The sequence below is a fragment of the Chinchilla lanigera genome, unplaced genomic scaffold (assembly GCF_000276665.1).
Source record: "Chinchilla lanigera isolate Chin_1 unplaced genomic scaffold, ChiLan1.0 scaffold00083, whole genome shotgun sequence".
Taxonomy (NCBI): Eukaryota; Metazoa; Chordata; class Mammalia; order Rodentia; family Chinchillidae; genus Chinchilla; species Chinchilla lanigera.
Window position 1 is genome coordinate 4,798,259 of NW_004955484.1, and position 22,520 is coordinate 4,820,778.

Below are 22,520 nucleotides of genomic sequence, written 5' to 3' on the forward strand. Positions count from 1 at the left end.
TATATGTTCATATATGGGACACATGGTTTCCTTAGAAGAAAAAATTAACTCCTGCAGATCCAGAGTAAAATGACCCAATAGTTCATAAGAGAATACATCAACCTACAAGACTAGGGTCTTCTCCTCATGACAGTCTGTGTTACCAGTTTTTTGGGTATCTTTACATGGATATTCTATGCATATTTATATATGCGTGTATGTATATTTATACACCCTTACTTGTTTCTTTACATAAATAAGACTCTTATACACACTATTCAAAACATTGTGTTTTCATCCGATGATTTACTTAGAATATTCTTCACATCATTTTTTGTAGATCTGTTTTACTCTTAAAATTAATTTCAAGTTACATGAGTAATGATGTTTATATTACTGTTCTAAAACATGTAACGTTACAAGTCTAAATTTCTCCTTGAGCACTAAATCTAATCCCTTGCCCTTTTCTGTTTTCCAGAAATGTCAAGTTGTACATGTTCTTCTAGAACTTTATTTACTCACATAATATAGATGAATCTATAAAACATGGATTATGTTGGGGTTTTAAAACATAAAAATGGATTTTACTTAAGCTATGATTTATTCATATTAGTACATGTACTTCTGTTTTGTACTTTTAAAGTGCTTTGAAATATATTTATCCAGCTTCTTAACGATAGTAACAGATTGCTTTTAGTTTTCTCCCCTAAGATGAAGCTGAAACAAATACTTTTTCACAGCAATCATTGAGTACCTACTTTGGTAAATGTGTAGATTTAATTCATGGAAGTAGGAATACTAATTCACATTTAACACTTGATAGACATTGTACAGTTGTCTTTCAGAGAAATTTTGCGATGCTCTCATTAATCTGGGTATGAATAATTTCTAAGAACCATGATTTTTGTTTTTGTTTAAAAAATGATTTTCCTTAGATCATGTGAAATCATGCATGAAGATACTACCCTCTCTTGGTCTGTTCTAATGTGGGGTGAACTGATACACAGGGTGTAAACAGAGCCAAGTGTTTTAGTTTGGATGGTAGGTTCCCACCCCCATTAAACTTGTTTCCCTAGCTGTGCTTTTTCAGGCAAAGTTAGAAATAGTTCAAGTTCACCGAGCATGAAACCTGCCCATGAGCAAGCTGCAGAAAGATCAGTTGGAAATCCAAACTTGACCACAAATGATGTTTATGTAAATAATTTAGTGTATAAGAGGGCAAAAGAATTAGAAATATAATGGAAAAGTTAAGAAAGAGGAAGAAGATATCTTTGGATTCTATTATCTCCTTAATGCTATGGAATGAAAAAAGGAAATTGATTTAAGAATAATAGAAGAAAAATTCCTTGAATTGGAAAAAGATGCAGATCTTCATATGAAAAGTCAGTTAAGTGTTGAGAGGCTTAATGAAAAATAAACTAAAAACATCCTTAGCCCAAAAACTTACTTCAGAGTTCAAAGAGATAAAACAGGGGACCTATAGAAAATGAGAAACAGATTGACACCCAAAAACTGATCTTTAGTCCTGGGTAGCATAAGACTATATAGCAATATAGTAGTAAAAGCTTAAGGGAAGGTACTTTTGAAAGTTTGCATATTCAGTCAAACTAGCATTCAAGAATGATGTCAAAATGAACTTTGTTCAGACGTAAAAATAATAAGAAATTTGGCCACCCACAATTGTTTTGGAAAGAATTAAGAAGAAATCATTACAGCAAAAGGAAAACTCTAGGGATGCAGAGAGTAAGTTATAGTTGAGTTTATTTGTAGTTTTATTTTATTTCATTTTTTATTTATTTGGGTTTTTTCCAGTACCGGGAATTGAACTCACGACCTTGTGCTTGCCAGACAGGCGCTGTGCCACTGAGCTAAATCCCCAGCCCTATTTGTAGTTTTAAAGGAATAGACATTTTTTATGTTACATGGACAGTTTCAGAGATTAAAAAAATGAAAAGCTTTCAACTCAGTTAAGATGGCACAAGTCATACATTACTACAAGATGAGAACACAAAAACATAAACCATCAAATTAATATCATTTCTGAAAATAGATACAAAAATAAAATTTTTACAAATTTAATAAAAATAAAAGTTATAAAAGTAATATATCAAATCAAATATACTCTATCTCATTAAAAGATGCTAATAAAAACATCGATAAAATACTCATCCTTGATATAAAATTCTTGGTTTAAAATTCTTAAAATTATTGATATAAAATTCATCTTTGATATAAAATTCTATTAAGCTAGATACAATAATACCTTAAATTTGAAAAAAAGTATTAACAAAAAACCAAGAACAGGGCAGGCATGGTGGTACATGTCTGTAATCCCAGCACTTGGGAGGCTGAGGCAAGAGTAATGCCATGAGTTCAAGGCCAGCTTGGGCTACACAGTGAGTTCAAGGCCATCCTGGACTACATGGCAAGACCCTGCCCCCCCCCAAAAAAAAGCCCAGAACAGGCATTACACTTAATGGACTGGTATTGAAAACACTTCCTTTAGAGTAAAGAGCAAGACAATGATACTATGTTTTTTATCTTGTTCTGGAGGTTCTAGTTAATGCCAAAGTTGGAAAACAAATTATACAAATTTTGAAAGTAAAAACAATTTAGAAAAATCAGAGATGTTTAACTGAAAATCCATTAAGAGAGCTCAGTAAGGGGGCAGAGTAAGAGATAAGTTTTCTATACATCAGTAATAATTCTCAAGATTAAATGTGTGAAAGTTCCTACTCGTAAGAAAATACAACTGTAATATATCTAGACATAAACTTACAAGAAGTACATGAGCTCCATACAGAAAGCATACCATCTTCCTGAAGGGTACATAAGAAAACCTGAATAAAAGTACAAATACGTCATGTTCCATAGAGTATGCTAATTTCCCCCAAATTAATATATAGTGAATAAGTCAGTCAGTGTGAATCTATGTTTCATGAAGAAGAGATGTTTGAAAAAGATGGAGAAAAATTTGAAGTATAGAAAAGTGGAGCTATAAAACATGTTACCAGTTATAAAGTCACCAGGAAACTCAGACATTGATGCCAGAACTGGAAAGTAGACCGAAAGAATAGAGTCTGGAAAGAACTACACATACAGAGGAATCAGTATTATGAGTTGGTACTTGAGTCTGTGGGGAAAAGCCAGAGTGTTCAATTAATGGTCTGGGGACCACTGGAGATCCATTTAGATAAACATAAAATTAAAGTTTTATCTCATCATATAAATATTAAAAATATATTCGGGATGGAATAAAGATAAAAGCATAAAAATGCAAAATTATAAAGTGCTAAAAGAACATATAAGATAAACTTTTATAATCTTGGGAGCAGAGAAGGTCTTCCTAAGCAAGATATAAAGCCTAGAATCTATAAAGAAGAACTGACAGATTCAACTCCATAAAAAGTACAAATTCTGTGTGGTGAAAAATAACATTAATAAAGTAAAATGAAAAGTTACAGACCGGGGGAGTATTTGCAGTACATGTAATACAGGATGATTCCCTGTAATACATTAAGAAAGTCCTATAAATCGATATAGAAAATACTAGCCCAGTTAAACATGGGCTAAGGATTAAAACAAGCAATTTGTAAAACAAAAACTCCACAGGACCCACGTGGGCAGTGCTCGGGATCTTCTCCGTGTGGTAGAGGCTGGGACGCCCCGCCAGACACCCTTCGGCAATCACAGACTTACTGCCCAAGCCGCTGCCAGTGCCTCTGCCAGTGGCCATCCTTTCTAGGGATCGCCGGGGCTGACGAAAACTGCTTTGCTCAAGGTCGCATCTCTCCCTAGGGGTGGCCCGTGTCCAATAATGGATCAGCAGGGACGCACAAAGGCCGGGTCCTTTTCCCTCAACTTAGGACTGCTCTGAAGTTTCCCTCAGCCCCTCTTCTCACCACGCGGTTGGCCGAGGTCTTTGTGAGACTGTATCATAGCTCAGCTTCTCTCTCTTCCTGCCCAGCCATACTTCCGTCTCCTTCCTGTCACAGGTGCTAATAATACTGAGGTCCCTCCCTAAAAGCACCCTGCATGCTAACCTGTATTGGAGTCTTCTTTCTGGGGAACCCAACTGGCGATCATTACAACTAAAGGAAATGACAACTGTAATGAGAAAACATTCTTCCCCCCTTACCCATCGTGTAGCACAACTTAGAAAGAATGAAACATACAGCATAGAGAAAGCGCTCTTCATTACATATGTTAGCGGAAGTGTAAACTGGCAGAAACTTTTTAGCTCTTCACAATTTAGAAGTAACTTTAAACATTGAAAACAAGCATATCCTTTGATGTAGCAATCTCACTTCAGGAATTACCCTCTAGAAATAAGGATGCTTATTCCAGTTTTTTAACAGAGGGCAAAAGTTAAACAGATAGTATATACTGTATAACAAGGTAGTGACAAAAAGAAATTAAAGATACACATTTAAGACTCAGTCATAAAACATTATTTTAAATGTTTATCTAATGACACTCATGTAAAAAGAGAATTCTATCTTTTCTGCATGTAACAGTGTCGAAGAAGCCCTGGGAGACTCCCAACACATTATTCAAGTGATTACATAAGGGACAGGAGGAGAGAGAGGGTGAAGGCAAACTTTCACATTTACTCTCCATACTTCCGTCTGGGGAGCCTATATTATTACATTACTTGTGTAATTTGAAAAGCAATTAAAAGAAAAAAGGAAATTCCAATCTTTTGGCTCTTCTTTTCTGTGGAATGGGAAAGTTTCACGACTTTCTCCTCCTGCCTGATCCTGGAGGCAGGGTCTGCATGAGCCTTGTGGCCTGGAAGTGCTCATCGCACATCTCCACGAGAACACAAGAAGACCGGGGAGTTCATCCGGTAATTCTCCTGCCTTATTTGAAATACGAGTGCTTTGTACCCATTAAGCAGCTTCAAAATGTCTAAGGAGTAATCATAAAGGAGATGCAAAAGCTAGCAATCCAAGAGCGAATGCCTACAAAATTCAAGGGCAGGAAATGATACCTGCTTGGGGCATGGGTTTCTGGAGGAGGAAGCTGGGACCAAAAGCGCAAGCCACCCGGGAGCGTGTTGGCTTGCAGGGACTTCTGGACCGCGAGGTCTGGTGTAAGTCCTACCTGACTGATGAGCCCGCTGAGCTCCCCCTCTAGTATCTTCACTTGGCACTCTAGTAACTCGATGTTGCTCAGGGAAGTCTGATATTTATCCCTGTAGAGGTTTAAGCTTCTTTCTAGGGAGACAATCTTGTCCCCAGCCAGGGCAAGCTGCTCTTGTGCCAGATGGAGCTTCTCTCCTGTGTTCTCATTATGATTTCCCATCTCCTCTTCATAGAGAATCACCTGTTAGTGTAAAAACGAAACCACACCGAACCCTTGGAAGCAGCTAATGAGGAAAGAAAGAATGCGGTTATAAGACCCCATACAGAGCAGTTCTTTATTGAAACTAGAAACCCAGATGAAGAGAATTCATGCAGCACAGACTTAAAAGCTTCAATAGATAATATCAAGATGTGAATGATTAGAAATGAAAAGGATTGTCTATATGGTGGTAATCTTCTTAAAAGCAGGGGCCATGTCTATTACCCATTCTCTGTAGAATGTGGTAGGAGCTCAATAAATACTTAATGATTAATAGGAATGGATTTGTATCGCTCCATAGTTTTAGGGGCTTGAAATGCCAGCATTCTTTCTATCCTAAGCACTCCCTAGAGATCTAATTTGGAAAACGTAGAGCCCTTCATGCGCACACATCCACATTAGTATCATTCCCAAGAGATATTGGGGAGTATGACCCGAAGCTTCTGTGAGATTTGCATAATCCTTACTTAGGCTTCTTTTCTTTCTAATCGATTAGTCATCCGATGGACAGATATTGAAAACTCATGAACATTGTGTTGGACGCAGAGGGGATCCACACATATGAGACATAGGGTACCTTGCAAAGAGTTTAAAACTTTCCAAATCCTCAGGAGATAAGATTTATAATTAGCAAACTGTATATAACTGAGTGAGCAAAATTCTATGACTCAAATGATGTGTGTTCAAGGAGTTAAGAGGAGATTCCTTGAGAAAGGTTTCCTAGTGGCTCAGATAGTCCAGTTCTAACAGAGCATGTTCCATTCATTTAAGCTAATTATATTTGCTGTCTAATAGCTGAGATTCTTAGGAAAGGATCATTGAGTTTAAGGTATTTATTAGGCAGAAAGAAGAGGTGAGGAATATTTTATATTCAAATGTTCACAACAGAAGCTGTCAGTGGTCTACTCACATCCCCCTGACACTATATCTTTGCCACTAAAGCTATTCAGTGGCAACCATTTTGACTCCACCTGAGGGCTTCTCTGGCCCAGGAGCTCACTCTTTCAGAGGGTGAGGGAGGGCAGGTGAGAAGTGCTGGGAGGTAACACCTCTAGGAGCAGCCCTTAGCCAGTGACTGGAGTGAGTTGGTGCACTGCTCTGAGGCATGTTCTAGTATCTCCCGAGCTCTCCAGAAGGGTCAAACTCCAGTTGCTTCTGATCCATAGAAACTTCCTGCCCTTCTTTGAGGCACTTCCCTGTGTGCTTTCTGGAACTGCCTCGGGAGTTAACTCATCCTCCTACTCACATTGTCGTCTTACCAGTGATGGCGAACCTTTTAGGGATTTCAGTGGTAACAGCCTGTGGCAACACGTGCGCCTTGGGTTCACCACCACTCTGGGCTCTGCTGTTGACAGAACCCAGTCTTAGGTAAAAGTTTGATGCCTCTGTGTAACAAAGCATTGGAGGAGCCTGGCAGAAAATGTAAAATAGAATTGCTAATGTTTTCTCAGTTCAAAATCTGTGGCTGCTATTTGCTGGATTGCATATTTATCCCCCGACCCTCCCAGAGAACCTTGTCTCTGCTGGGAGTGGCCATACACCTCCTGAAGCACTAGCTACAGCCATGTGGCTAATTCTGGCCAGTGATGCATAAGTGCTGTGGGGGGGTTTTGGAAAGTCTTCTTGAAAAGAAAGGGTGTGTTTTCCTTCTTCATCTGGATTATGTGATGACTGGAGTTCCAGCAGCCACCGCAGGTGATCTAGAGAATGGAAGCTTTGAGCTGATGTGACACATGCAGTTGCCATTATAGTAATAACCACCTATCTCTGATCTCCTTTTATAGGACATAGAAAGAAGTAAACTGTTATTTATTTGCTGGCCTTTGCAACTATATACTATCTCAATAAATCTAAGGTTGCTTTATTGAGGTTGAACTCTTTTATTTAATTTATAGTGAACCAGCCAGTTTTAACACACCTGCATATTAGCTCTATTAAACCATGGTTTATACTCATAGGCTTTGGCCTAGATTATATTTTGTAGGATAACCTTTCTTTGTTCCTTCCCCTCCTAATGCCTTCTAGAAAATTCTCCTTTGGCCATAATATTCCGTTTTTAAAAATTCCACTTTCTAAGGCCCCTCATAAAGTACCTGCAATTGGTTCCTATAGAACATCACTGTCTAAAACACTTCTTGGAACTTTCCTTAAATCTGAGGAAACAAAATGCCAAGGGAAGCCCCAGATGGGAGTCTGTTGGCCCCATGAATCAGAACCGTCATCTTATTGCGGTTAATGCTGGACTGGCTTTAGTTCTGTAGCTTTAAGTCTTTGAAATTTACTTGGGGTTCTACAGGGATGCTACTGTGGTTTAAAAAATACTGCCCTGGAACATGAATAAGAATGAAGGCCCAGAATATGCTTAGGCTAAGTCCAGAAGATCTAAACCTCCAGTCTGAAAAAATGATCTAGCACTCTCAGTGACGGTCTCAGATTCAATGTCAGGTTTCTTGATCCACTGTGTAGGTGCCAGGAATTTATATGTCATCAAGACCTGATTTATCTAAGAATAGCTGATTTAATGGACCTTATACCTTTTAAAAATAATCTCCAGGGGCCTAGAGTCTTTTGTATTTCAATTGCAATGCTAGCAGAATGGAGAGGATGGGCTCGTGTACACCTGCACATGCGGCTCACATATCCCACATGCACTAATGAGAGGGTTAGGAGATCTGCCCAGTTACGGCATTCTGTTTAGTTTTTTTTCTGCTCAGCTTCAAAAAGATCAAGAATCAAAGAGGGAAAACGTATAAAGTCTGCTCAAGATGTTGTGAAGCCCTCCTTATTAAGTCTAGCATTTACTTTCTTTTAGGATTGGATTGCTGGCCTCTTTTCTGTAGGTCCATGGGGATGTAGGACATTTCTAGAGTTAGTATAGTGATACCTCATCTTCTTTCAGCTTGCAGTGGTGGTGAAGAAGAACCAGCTCGGATGTCTGCTTTTCCAGGATGGACTGATACTGCAGGAGAGAACAGTAGGAAGTCTGCAGCTCGTCTGTGCGAAACTCCAGTTCTTGCTGAAGGGACAGCAGTTTTTTCTTCAGTTGCTGAAGTTGTCTCAGATGACACTCTTTAGTAGACCCGAAGTCTATCTGGGACTCCTCAAATGCTAATGTCTGTGCCTGCTTCTTGTTCTATAATACAGGTAGAATATACAGAAAAGGCTTTAGATTGTCACTAAGCATGCAGTGATTCTTTGATTTTTTTCATTTCTTCAACCATTCATATCTATCCATTTACCCTTTTCTATTTTTATCCACAGAGAACTTACTAACCATTTCATTCTATTCATAGAAAAATACAGTACTTTGTAGTCTCAGTCTATAAGGAGGTTATTACCTATCAGAAACTTATTGTAAGTCAGAAGGAGAAACATATATGTAAAAGATCTAGGGAATGTAGGTAACACCGGTAATATTTTGCCTTCACATATATAGAACACAGTTGAGTTGGAAGGAAATGGGTTTTTGGTCAGGGCTCACAGGCCAAATTTGGTACTAAAAATACCTAGGCAGAGGAGCACTGAAAGGAGTCAAGGGTGAATTCTTGGAGGTATTGTAATTTTAGAAAAAGGCAAAAATATTATTCACATCTGCACTGACTGTCTTCTTCTGAAAGGTGTGACCTTACAGATGCTGTGTGTGTGCGCACACATGCATGATGTATGCCTGTGTGCACACGTGTGTGTGTGTGTGTGTGTGTGTGTGTGTGGTGTGCTCTTTCTCTGCAAACCCACTGTCTACTGAAAATATTGCTAGGCCCACCCTCCATTTCTATTCATTCACATATGCTGAGAACCTACTCTGTAGCAGGCGTTCAGCTGGTAAGACACATCCCTGAGTTGTTTTTCTAGAATAAATGGAGTTTCCCACTGATGCTTTGCTATTTTCTTGCCCATTATCCCATAGGATGGTGATATGTGAAAGAGAGGTGGGTAGTTGAAAGGGACAGTTAATGCTTAAATATTTTGAACAGTTTTGCATGCTTCTATCTGGTAATCTGAACAACTAATTTGAAGACAACAATATGCACTACAACAACCACTGTTGAATTCCTACCATCTTATTTAGTGAAGCTCTGTATTGTTTCCAGTTTTTAAAATTATTTTTTATTCTCTTTAATTGATGGATCGATCTTGCATTCTTACATCTGGTGATTGGAGCAACTTCGCTGAAGATAACAATATGTATTATACCAACCGTTGTTAATTTCCTATCCTCTTGTTTTGAAATTTTGTATCATTTTAATTGTTTTTGTGTTGTTTTGTTTTTGTCTTTGTTGTTATTTTGTTGTTGTTTTTTCTTCTTTAAAATAAAATTTAAAAAAGATCCTAATAAAAAGAGAGAGGTGGGTGAAGAGGGCAGCAGGAGGACAAGCTTCAGTTCCCATGTCTGCTTATGATCTTTCTGCTTATACTCGAAGACCCTGGGCAAGTCCTGCTCTCCTCGTTTTTCTCTGAGCAACTGTCTTTGCATTAGTACCAGAGACCTGGCTGGTACATTCAATTTTCATTCTGCACCTATTCTATTTTTTGTTGTTGTTGTTGTTGGTACTGGGAATCAAACTCAGGACCTTGTGCTTGCCAGGCAGGCACTTGTGCCACTGAGCTATATCCCTGGCCCCGTACCTATTCTAATTAGGTTATAAACTCCTAGGGGGCAAGGAACTATGTCTTCTCCTACTGGGACTAGATTAGAGATTCATACATCACCATTTATTAGATGAAAGAAATGAAGATGGAGACTAAAGATTCCACCTGTTTCTAGGAATTTGAACTTGTGGACTTGGCTTCATTAACAGAGTACTTATTTAACTTAACAGCTTTCAAGCTTTTAAAAAAATTAACTTTTTTTTACAGTTTTAGTGAGGTGTACTTTATATATTATAAAGTATATAATTCAATAATTTGTAATAAATCTATAGAATTACACAGCAATCATTACACTGCAGTTTTGGAGTAGAGAAAGCGAGGGGAGAAAATGATACTAGTTGAGGTGAGAAAAGAAAAGGACATGAAAGGCCATCGGAAGGTACTGAGCAGCAGAGTGACGTGATCTCTTTTAAATTTATAAAGGAGGCATTGGCTGTTGCAGTGGGAATCAACTGTAAGAAGGCAGAGTAGAAGCAGGAAGTTCATAGAGGAAGCCACTAGAAAAACAGAAGCAAGAAAAGATGGTGTAAATCAAGGTGGTAGCAGCAGCTGTGGGGAGAATTGGTTGGATTCTAGACATATTTTGAAAATAGAATCCACATAATTCACTGCCAAATTAGATGTCAAAGGGTGGGAAGTGATGGTCATCCAAGACGAGATGACTGCAGGGTTTTGGCCTGAGTAAGTGGAGAGATGGAATTTTAATGAGATTAAGCCGATATCCGAAAGAGAAACAATCCTCCCCAGTGAGAGTAGGTGATGGCAGCAGAAGTAAAGGGAAGGAGGCTTCACCCAGCTCAGATCCAGGGAGACGATAGCTGACTGTGTCTGTCAGCCTGAATTACTCTTTCCCAGTTCTCCTGGAAGTTTGTCTCAGCCTCAATGCTTTAGCACTGAGAAGGCTGACAGAGGAAATGGACCACTTTGGTCACCAGGCAACAGAAAGCCTACATAAAGTCAAGCTGTACACTTGGCCTAAATGCCTGATGTCTACGGCGAGAGGGAAGTCGATGAGGCTTCTTTCCTAAGCCAAACAAAGCCGAATCTCCTATTTACTTTGTGTAGCTACAGCTCTCAACATTTCCATTAAATATTGTTTCTTAGTGTTTTTATTTTTTCCGGGATAAGGATGATGCTATTCTTAAAACTCATTTGTGAATAAGGTGTAGAGAAAAGGGAGTTGGGAGTAGTGTTGTGTGTTGTGTGCCCGTGTGTGCACATATGCACACACATTGTAAGAGGGAGGTCCTCCGGAGCCCAAATCCTCTCTCTGCCCAGACAGGCTGAGGAAATGGGGAAGGCGTGGGAAAAATGATGACAGATACTCAACGTGGACAGAACTAAAGCAAAGGAACAGCCTCCCAGGCATACAGTGCACTCACAAGGGCTTATTTTAGTGAAGCAAATAGTCAATAAAATCCTCACCACTTTTGCCAGAATCCTTTTTCTTTTGGCTTTGTTGAAGGTGAGCTGATCTCCCAGGATGAAGAAAGTAGATTTCTGGTGCTTCTAGTGTTTTTGTGTTTTGGAACTCCCTCCTCGCTTCCCTCACACATATGACCCAACTGAAAGGCAACTATGGGCTCGTGTGTATTCTTTCTTTGTTTCTCCTTCTGTCCATGTCCTTATTTTCTCTTCATGGCCCAAAAGAATGGGAGAAACATTCTTTGTTTAAAAGACAAAGACTATCTGAGATGAATACACACTTCCCAGATGAAGAAATATAAATGGCAAATTAATATATGAAAAAATGTTCAACATCGTTGGCTATTTTGAGAGATGGAAATTAAAACACTGAGATTCCATCTCACTGCAGCAAGAATGTCTATCATCAAGAAATCAACCAGTAACAAATGCTGGCAAGGCTGTGGGGAAAAAGGAACCCTTCTCCACTGTTGGTGGGATTGCAGACTGGTGCAACCACTATGGAAATCAGTGTGGAGATTCCTCCAAAAGCTAGGATTACAGGTCCCATTTGACCCAGCTGTTCCCTTTCTGGATATCTTCCCAGAAGAATTAAGAATATCGTGCCACAGTGATATATATGCACCAATGTTTATAACAGCACAATTTATAATAGCTAAATCCTAGAAACAACCCAAATGCCCATCAGCTGAAGAATGGATAAAAAAGATGTGATATTTTTGTACAGTGGATTACTACTCATCCATAAAGAAGGATAAACTTGAGACTTTTATAGGTAAATGGATGCAACTTGAGACCATACTCATTAGTGAGATAAATAGGACTCACATGTGTAAACATTATATTGTCTCCCTGGCATGAGAAACTGAAAGAGTAAATAAGGTCTAAAAAGTACAATAGATATTGTGAAATGGGAAGAAATTGTTCAAAAGGAAAAAGGAACTAGGATGGGGGAAGGGGAAAGGAAGGAAGGGAAATGAGAGAAAAATGCAAGTTAGTTATACTGCTAGTGCCTTTTAGTTCATAGAAAGGGAAGGTTTGTGCTTATATCAATTAGAGAATTTTTTATGATCCTATCTTGTACTCTGAGTAACTACTTTGAAGATAATAATATGCAGTGTATTAACTATTGTTATTCTCCTATCTTCCTGTTATGAAATTTTATTTTACCTTTTTCCCATAAAGAAAAAGACTAAACGACAGCAACAAAAGTCAGGTGTGATGGCACGTGCTTGTGACCCCAGCGCTTGGGAGGTGGGGGCTGAGGCAGGAGGACCGCTGTGAGTCCTATAGATTAAATATACATTTTGCTTATATAGGTCAGCCTGGGCTACATAAGTGAGTTCAAGGCCAGCCTGCACTATTTAGTAAGACCTTGTCTCAAAAAAAAAAAAAAAAAAAGAAGACAAAGACTATTTTTAGTGTTTCCCCTTGTAGTACCTAGTATATCATCTATACTTAGATGTGTTCAGGATTTCTCTTTGGCTTTAAAGTTTCCTGGGGGTAAAAGAACGTCTTTTCCTAAATAGTGCATATAAAGCTAGCAGCCGAGCAATGATTCTGATAAACTATTAAGTCTCTTCCCCAGAGGTCATCCTGAATCTTCTGGACTTCATTTTGGTCTGAAGTAACAGGATGGACCAGCTGGATGATGAGAGGTCTCTCAAGTCTTCTAATAGAGAACAGATATAGCAGTGACTTAATTTACCTGATTATAAAAATCCAGGAACAGCTTATATCTTTGGAGAAATTGGAGTGTTCTTGAATGGGGACTTTAAACATTTGCTCACTAATACCTATGGGTTTGGAGGAATCAAATTTCAAAGACCTGGAGGAATGCCTAAACTTATTCAAGAACTATTAACTTTATACTTATTTATCCTAGGTATTCACAAGTTTGTCTTCCTTAATTCTAAATGAATAGAAAATGACAAGCTATGGATTAAATATACATTTTGCTTATACAGGTGCCAAAGAATAATTTCATAAAGAAACCAATGCATTTCTTAATCCTTGTCTTCTTTCCTAAAAGTTTTTCTCCTAGTGAAGACATAGATGTTTTACTATACTCTTTTTTGACTTTAAACTGAGACTGAAGAAACTGAGAAAGTTCTAAATTATTTACTGGAAGTCCGGTTAGTTCTTAATTAGTTCTTAAGGCGACTGCTCAGAGTTGGCTGTGACGTGGAAGCTACCACCTGGAAGTCTACCAGGCTTCCCAGCTAGAGTTGTGACTTTGTATCAGCCACATAGAAAGATGGAAAGTGCCGGCCGCACATAGAAACTTGTTCCCATATTTAGTCAACCTTTTAGCCCTACTTTGGTCAAAGTGATTATAGCTATTGCTCCTTCCTCGCCTATGCGGCCACTTGATCACAGAAGGAAGTTAATTGGCCTGGCATGATTTGCCTTTTGAAAAGTCACATTGGTTTCTACCCAATACTTTGTGCTTTTTAAGTTGATGCTAATTGATTGATGTTAAGTTCTATATTTTCCCTGATATTGAAGTTAAGCTGACAGGCCTATAATTACCAGGATTGTCCTTTTTCCCTTTTTTAAAAAGATGAGCACTTCATTTACCCTTTTTCAGTCTACAGGGACTTTCTTTATCCTCTTGGGTTCTCAAAAATAATCACTAGCAGCTATGTAATAACACCTGCCAATTCCTTAAGTACTCTTAGAAGAATGTCATCGGGCCCTGCTGATTTGCTTAAAGCCAGCTTTTCACAATACTTTTTAACCATTTTATTCCCTATTCTAGTTTCTGTTCTCTTTTGTCACTGGTTAGCATTGTTCTCATAATTGGATCCCTTATAATTTTTTTTTTAAATTGAAGAACCAAAAGTGTATCTTTTAAAAATTTTTTTTAGTCATTGCCATGAGCTTCATTTTCTAACTTTGAAGTATTACATGGGATATTTCTTGGGATGCTCGGTTAGCCTTATATCACTTGGGTAGATTTATATTTATACCTTGTATTTCTTCTGTAGGGTACATTCCTTCTACTGGCAGACTGTAGGACTCTGTGTTTAGGTGACATGCATTTCTTTTGGATGCATCCTTGTGGTTTAGACATTCTTCTCACTTGTGGTCTCTAGTTACCTGAGATTTACTATCTAAAAAAAATTATTTTTGGGAAAAATTCCAAAAGTAGCAGAGAGAGTTTCTATAGCTTCTTCATCCACCCACCTTCCATTAATTTTTTTCAGTACTGGGTATTGAATCCATGGCCTTTGCCCTGAGCTACATCTCCAGCCCTTTTCATTTTTAAAATTTTGAGACAAGATCTTGCTAAGTTGGGTAGGCTGGATTTGAATTTGCTATCCTCCCAGGTCAGCCTCCTGAGTGGTTGGCAATCACAGGTGTGTGCCAGTTAAGTTAAGTACACCCAGCTCAACTTCTTACATAAGCCAGTATATTTGTCCAGACTAAAAAATTAATGTTGGTAGATTATTTGAATTTAACTCTATACTTTGTTTTGGTTTCACTAGTTTTTCCATGAACATGTTTCTTTTTTTTTTTTTTTTCTGCTCCAGGATTCAATCCAGGATTCCACAATGCATTTAGCAGATTCACTTAATATTTTTTCATCACCAATGATTAAAAATAATATTGTGTGATCATGCCCATAAGCACTGTACTCATCTTTGTATATTCAGCTAAATTACTTTTATCTTCAGGCAGAAAATTCTCTCAAAGTAGTTTTATGCTAAAAATCATGTCTTCCATACCCCTCAACGATTAATTTGACAATCTTTCTACTGAATATCAGCGTTTGCTCCCAATGACTCCAGCAGAGAATGCTGGGAATCCTGCTCATCCAGGTCCTTCGTTTCTGATTTGATCATCATTTTATTATGATGCTTCTGCTATTATTTTCTCTTTTCAGTTTGAGACTTTGTTTGCTGATTGGTTTATTTCTGGACAGGGCCAGGACTAGAGTGAAGGAAGTGAGGTGCACAGTTTAAGGAGACACTCAGTCTCACAGTCAAGCAAGTACAAGTTGGTATTTGCTGAGTGAGTGCCCATAAATTTTGTACCCTGGGCACCTCACTTGTTTCATGTTAGTCTCTGCTATGTTCCCGGGTTTCAGAGCATAAGGTGTTACTGATTTACAGGTCTTGTCATTTTCTTTCCTACCACCTACCTCCTCCCTTTCACTCTTTTTGTTACACATAACATCTGATATAATATTTTACTTTTCTCTCATAACTGTGGTCCTGAACCATAACCTTCTGCTTATTTCTCCAGCTATGTGTCAGATATTAGTCAAAATTCCAGAAAGTCTTGGGTTTCTGCTTTGTTCCCATATTACATTTCCTTGTGGAGGGCAGATCTTAAAGGGATTTTTCTGAGTAGAAGAGTATAGGTCTCCACGTAATTGTGTATTTGTATGCATAGTCTGCAATTTAAATTTTGCACTAAGTGCTGGGAAGAAAGAGCTTGTTTTAAAGCTTGTTTCAAGCTGTTAGAACTTCTTCTGGGCAATTAGAATAATGAAATGCAATTTAATACTTTTCTCCTTCCAAGTTGCCAGGTAGATTTATAAGCCACATGGTTTTCCCTGAGTGGGGGAGTAAGTAAACTCAGGACGGCAGTGGTGAAAATATACTAAAATGTTAATATTTAGAAGGAAGTAAATTATGATAATCTTCTTCCCAAGATTCATTCAGGAACACCAACGGATTTTTTCTATACTTTTGACTTCCTGAGCAAAGGATAGCGATGCTCAGTAGATGAGGTAGAATTGCTTCGTTGGTAGCATTTTTAGGGCATTACAGAGAACAGTTTGTGGTTTCTACAGTGAGGTAGCAACTCCTAGGAGAATGCTAACAGCCACCATAAAAGAACACAGAGCCTTGACTGCAAGGAACACAGTGGTTGCCTGCACACCAGTTAAGACGCTAACTTGGGGGTTCAGCGAGGGCTTGTGTCTGGCATATACACAGACCTCAAGTCACTAAACAGAAATAAAGACTACAGGGAAGAAATTCTTGGAAACCCATGTTTTAGAGAGCTGTGTGAAAATATCTTCCAGCAGGCTCCCCAGATTGTGTGGATAAATTTAGACTGGTCTTAGGTTTAGAGTTTCCAAAGAGAGAGAAAACCTCAGGGTAAAACAAAACTGCCTCGGCTGGTGAACTCCCTGGGCTACAGGTCAGTATTAGCTTGAAATCATAGGATGACGGTCATGGCAGGAGGTCTGACTGCTCACACATGTGTGGGATAAGTGTTACCGAGTGTCTTCGCTTGAGCGTCCCCAAAAGCAGGCCCTGTAACAAGGACTTGAGTATCAAGTAGTAGTTTATAGGAACCTCTGGCAGAGGACTTGGGAAATAAGACAAAGAAGGGAAGGAAACTGATGAAGAATGTGTTACTAAGCTTGCTACTGTGAGCAGTAGGGCTCAGTTCCACTGTGGAATTCTGGGAGATAACAAAGAGCATGGCCGAATTATCTCTGACTAAGGGGGAAGGGAGAGAGACTTTTAATCAGCCATCTCACTATTTGTTATTGTTTGAGGACTGCTTCTAGGGGCATTAATCCCTCTGGGACTTAGGCTTGTCCTGTTACCGGGTTCTGGCCAGTGAGAGGCAGTTTTGGTAATAACTGATGAGCAGTGATACTGCAGAACAGGTGCAATGGCTTTTATTTTCCTGGTTGACTTAGAAGTCTGTCTATGTTCATTAGGGGACACTACTTTCCTTATATTGTAACAAAAATGCCTCCCCCAGCCAGTATACTTCAGTTTGTTAGTTGCCCAGGTAATAGTTCCTGTTCTAAGTTTGGTTGCTTCTAATCTCCTAGAAACAGCTGGCCACTGTGAGGCAGAGCTGGTCACTACGATATACATTGTATAAACCAATCCCCAGTTGACAAGCTATTCTGCCTCTGTACTTCCTGCTTGCTCATCCCATATAAGCCCTAGATCACCAGAGATCAGGGCCTGATATTCTGGGAATGATCCTGATCAGTACCCATTGATGTAAATAAACCTGCCTCCAAATCCTGTGTGTCATTTCACAGCTTTTTCTTGCTGTAGCAATATTACTGTGATCTGGTATTTTCAGAGCAACGGACTGTAAATCCAGGTGTTAAAGGCCAGACAAAGGAAAGACAATGCCTCAGATAAAGAAAAGACAATGCCTCAGATGTAGATGACCTTGTAGATAGCTAGATTGGAAGATCCTAAGAGCAGGAAGGGGGTTTTCTGTGGGTTAGGGTGCATGTGTTTAATTCTTTCTCTTTGCTAGCTCAGTAAGTACTCTTTAATGACAATGGAGAAACTTTCTATTGTTCCCGTCCGAGGGAGCAGGAGTAGTCACGTGAGCAGAGGTAGGTAGCAGCTGCCTATGTCCTTACGTGGCTGCTGTTCATCATGGCTTCCTCCACACAGAGCTGATTATCCTGCAAAGTCTTCCCTTGCCTCTTACAGACATCATGCAGATTCCTGATGTCAAGTTGTAGGCTCAGGAGCTTACTGTTCAGGCTGCCCACTTCTCTGTCTCTCTCCCCCACCTAAGCAGCCGGAGAAACAAAAGCATCAATTACAAACTCGCATGAAAATGCTTACTTTCCTTCACTTAACAGGTTGACAGGGACTTTAAATTTGCTGGAAATTTGTCCATCAAGTCGTTGCTATGATTACTCATCCTGTGTAACATTTACACAGTATCCATTTGTGAGGTGTCTGAGTGCTGTACATTATTCAGACAATTACTTATTTATATTAATTAATCTTCACAGCACTGCTGTGGGTGCATCAGACAATTCCCTTATTTTTCAAGAGGAAGTCAGTGTCTAGAATAATTCCAGGCACCCAGTGAACAGTCTGTAAATATTAATGGCTCTGCCACTGATAAAACGAACATTGACGTGTCAAATGAACTTGTCAAGACTGTGGTGAATGATTCAGTGATGGAGCTGATGTGGCATTCCGAAGTCTTTTTCTTTTTACTCATTAACCAAAATCTTCCTCACTTATAATACTTAGTGTTTTCTTTTGCAGGGGCTCACCAGGGGGAACAAAAGTGAAATCCCTGTGCTAAGCGGGTAAGGACCCTGTCTTTGGCTATGAGTGAAAGGGGTTAGCTAATTATTGCTAGGTCAGGATGGAAAGTGGTGACTGAGACGCACATAGAAGATGTGCAGCTTGGGTGGGGCGGTGGTGGGATGCAGAGATGGGGTAGATGAGTGGGTTCTTCATCACATCGTGAGGCTACTTTCACTCCCCATGTGGTGGGTGGCAAGTGTGAAAGGAATTAGGAAAAAGCCCTCCTTGAACCTAGGCGGTGCTTCAGTCCTATCACTCTGCTGGCTTTTCACTCACACTGAGCACAGGCGTTATCACCTCTGAGCTTTAGAGCCTGGGACTGAGGCTGAAGCATGTACGGGAGGTGCCCATCTCTGGTTAATATGCTTGGAAGTGACTTCTTATGTGAAGATTTATGACATCTATTAAAGAAACACTCCCAAGGGAAACCAAGAAGGAAGAAGGGGAATCAGGAAGGGAAGGAGAAGAAACCAAGCAATTTCAAAGTCCTGTGGGTCACTTTAGGCTGATCCTATAGAGACCTCCAGGGCGTAAGTTACACTGTAGAACCTGTCTTGAGGGATGGCAGGGAAAGCTGTGTTGTCAAATTTGGCAACAGCTGGTTCACAGCAGAGGGCTGCCCCGTGGAAGGCAATCTCCCAAGGACACCTTTTCTCCTATGGGCAAAGTGACCTTAATAATCTCAGAGCAATTCTTCTAAGAGGGCAGGCAGCGCTGGGTACCTAGAAATGGTGCAGGAACCTCAACCACAGTGCCCGAAGTCCCATATCTGGTTAGCAGTAGAGACAGGAAAGCGTATTCTTCTGACCATGTAGCCAGTATCCTACCCGCACATCTCATAGACTGGTCTGGGTTCTGAAATGCATGAGCTATAGCATACACATTTCCAAGAGAAGCAGAGACCTAATATGGACATTATAAGTTAAGCCTTATTGTATGGGTCAGTTTAAGAGACTTCTGCACAAGGCCAAGGGAGGGTCAGAGGACAATGTGAGAATCGGACACTGCAATGTTAGAATATTCGGAATTCAGAGGGTTTCCCAGAAGTGCTGCTGTCTCAGCTGATTTATTTCTTCATTTCCATTTAGTACCTGAGGTTTTTTTTTTTTTTAACACCACTTTACAGTTTAATTAGGTTAACGGCATGGCTCTATCATTAAAAGGATTTCATTATCTCAAAACTCTTCCCTCCTCCTCTCTTGCTTCTGCCCTCGTCCCTCACTTTCAGAAAAATAACAGTGGATGTCAACTGCCCCAAGCATGTAATTACCATTAAGACAATTACCAGGAACTCTCTTAAGAGAATCTGTGTAGAGTGGTTTTAAAAAATGATGTGCACACAATGTTTTCTAATTTGAAAACAAAATCCTTGACCCAATAAGGAGGAGCAGTTTGAGTCTAGTGCTTTTGATCCCTTTGCTCATTGCTGCCACATCGGGAATAGGGTATGAAGCCTTCCTGGGAATGGGGCAATAGGAATCCCCCCGCTATTCCCACCGCAGAACCATTTTCCTTTGGGATCTGTGAGCAAATTAGGTGATAGCACCATGCCTAGTACTCTGTACTCTTGCCTTGATGCTGAAAATATGTGTCTTAAAGTGAGGACCACATCACCAGACTTCTCCATGTGGAGCTTAGCACACTGAAGACTCACTAACAAAATGCCAATGATACGCAACTCTATCCTAAATTAACAGATATTTCCTCTCAGGCTAATAGAAATACCCCCTCTCTACAGTTTTAGATGCCCTTGGAGTAGGAGACCTACTAGCCCTATTCTTTTATACCGGCAGGACTTCAGAATTGGATCTTTGATGTAGATGATCTCATCTAATTTAGATATTTAGCTTTGACTCAGAGTCTCCGAGGAAATTTCTTCATTCATAAAGCTAGAGGTTGGGGATAAATTATCTTTCTTTGAAGATTCCCTAAACCAGTTGAATAACAAATGTGTTTTATTGGATAGCAAATGAAATTTGCTTTTAAAATAAAAACTTAACCATTTATTTCTAAAGATCAAATCATAAAGGGGTTTTGATGCACTAGAACAGGAGTAAAAATGCTTGAAGGGCAATAAAGTGATTTTCATGGACCATGCTCCATTTTTAACTATAGTTTTAAGAGGATGCTAGGCTCACCTCAGAACCCCAGAAAGGCAAGGTTTTCTGGGGTCAAGCAAGTCTCATTTGTTGCTAATATCTTGCATAAATATTAATCATGAGCTATTTATATTTCTAGCTAGTTTATGGATATTAAATTGCCGGCAGATGCCTTTTGAGTATCAATATGCAGTAGTAATAGATTTAATCTGACAGTTCATCACTCATATCTCTGTACCAATACTGGGGCATGAGATGAACTGGATGATGACCCTCAGGCACCATCTGATCCTTTCCTGGATCTGAAATCATTAGTGATGGTTGAAATAACAAGTTAGATACTGAGCTACCCAGTTTTTGCTTTATAAAGGCTGGAAGCTGGTCACACTGCTTAGAAGCATGTGACATCAGCCACGCCACTGACTCACAGGCAAAATGGTGAGTGTTAATTCTGCAGTTGCTAACATATTCATGATATTGGAAAATAGGTTACTTATTGAGGTAAATTTTCTGTATTGATTAAAGGGGTCTTTTGTCAAAGAGCATGCCTTCTCAAACATATTTCTTAAAAGAGGAGGAGAAATTTTGCTGTAGTCTTCAAAGTCTAAACAGGTAGTCTCATGCTTCTTTTTTAGGGGGAGGAAGCTGAGATTATATTTAAGCTTGTAATTCAGTAGCACTTTCAGAGTTCAAGAACATTACAAGATTCAAAGTGGTAACATTCCCAGAGATTTGGCACTTGAACAAGAAGCTTGGTGAAAATTGGGTGGTAATTTCCAGAGGAATTTTGGAGTCAACATCATTATAAAGGCCATCATCTTTTGGAAATTCCTTATCTGATGATGAGGACAAATCTCCAACAAACAATGGAAGGTCACTTTTAAACACCACAAATACCAGAACCATTCAACAGATATCAATTTATGGTGAGAGTTATGCTTTAAAAAGCAAGGAGCCTTTAAAAGGAATGTTGCTTCAGGAACTTTTACTTATGTAAAAATAGAGTTTACAGTTATGTATAGTAATTTTAAACTCTAATATTGATATTACTAACTAGATTCCTGAATTTACTTTTATGCTTATGGAAACACTGTGTTTTCCTGCATTACTTTTTTTTCCTTCCTTTTGAGACAGAGTCTTGCTATGCAGTTCAGGCTGGCCTTGAGCTCACTTTGTAGCCCAGGCTGGTCTCGAACTTGCAACGATCCTCCTGCCTCAGCCTCCCAAGTGCTGGCATTACAGGCATGTGCCACCACACCCAGCTTTTTGCATTGCTTATGATGGGAATTAATGGATAGCCGTACAAAATTTTGCCTGTAATAAGAAATTTTGGACCAATTATGTTAATATAGTGAAGAATAAGAATATTTTATTCTCATCTAATTTTTTACACATTGACACACTGTCTATGGTTTAGGGCACACACGGTCTATGTTAGATATCAGCTATCTATGTAATGTGGGCTGATTTTTGCTGGCACTTGGGCAATTGCTGCATACTTTTTGCCATCATATTCCTGGAGAAATTATCCCACTAGAAGATAAGTTCCAAGAGACTAGGGATTTTTATCTATTTTGTTTATCCTCAGCCTGATGTTTCCAGCTCTTAGAACAATGCCTAACATATCAAAGGTGTTCCAAAGAGATCAGTGATATGAAGAAATAGTCATCTAGAAAACTGACACCTGATCCTTGTTTCCTCCTACCCCCTAGGGCTCCAGTTACCCAGTAGAAAAGGGCAGAAATTCCTGGTTTAGAAGCTATTCACCTCTTGGTAGGAGCTACGTTAAAAATCATCCTAACCCAAACAAGTCCCTTCCATTCTTTCTGGAACAAGTCGGGGAATACATACACCATTTGACAAAAATATTAGACAAATCAAAACACTTCACATTCCATTTTACAGCATTCTAGATAAAAATAATGCTGTTGGCAACAAGAGTAAATATTCATTAGGTGCTTTTTACATG

General features: G+C 39.2%; 1 protein-coding gene across 3 annotated transcripts in view; it reads right to left on the reverse strand.

Moving 5' to 3' along the window:
• Positions 1-22,520, reverse strand: part of Pmfbp1 (polyamine modulated factor 1 binding protein 1) — a 45,955-nt gene that overhangs the window by 21,901 nt on the left and 1,534 nt on the right. For all 3 annotated transcript variants that reach the window (XM_013503846.1, XM_013503847.1, XM_005403532.2), the window contains exons 3-5: positions 17,762-17,917; positions 8,210-8,458; positions 5,086-5,307 (exon numbers count right to left, since the gene is read on the reverse strand). In XM_013503846.1, the coding sequence (XP_013359300.1) occupies positions 5,086-5,307; positions 8,210-8,458; positions 17,762-17,917 (627 nt within the window). The remainder of the gene's footprint in view (positions 1-5,085; positions 5,308-8,209; positions 8,459-17,761; positions 17,918-22,520) is intronic.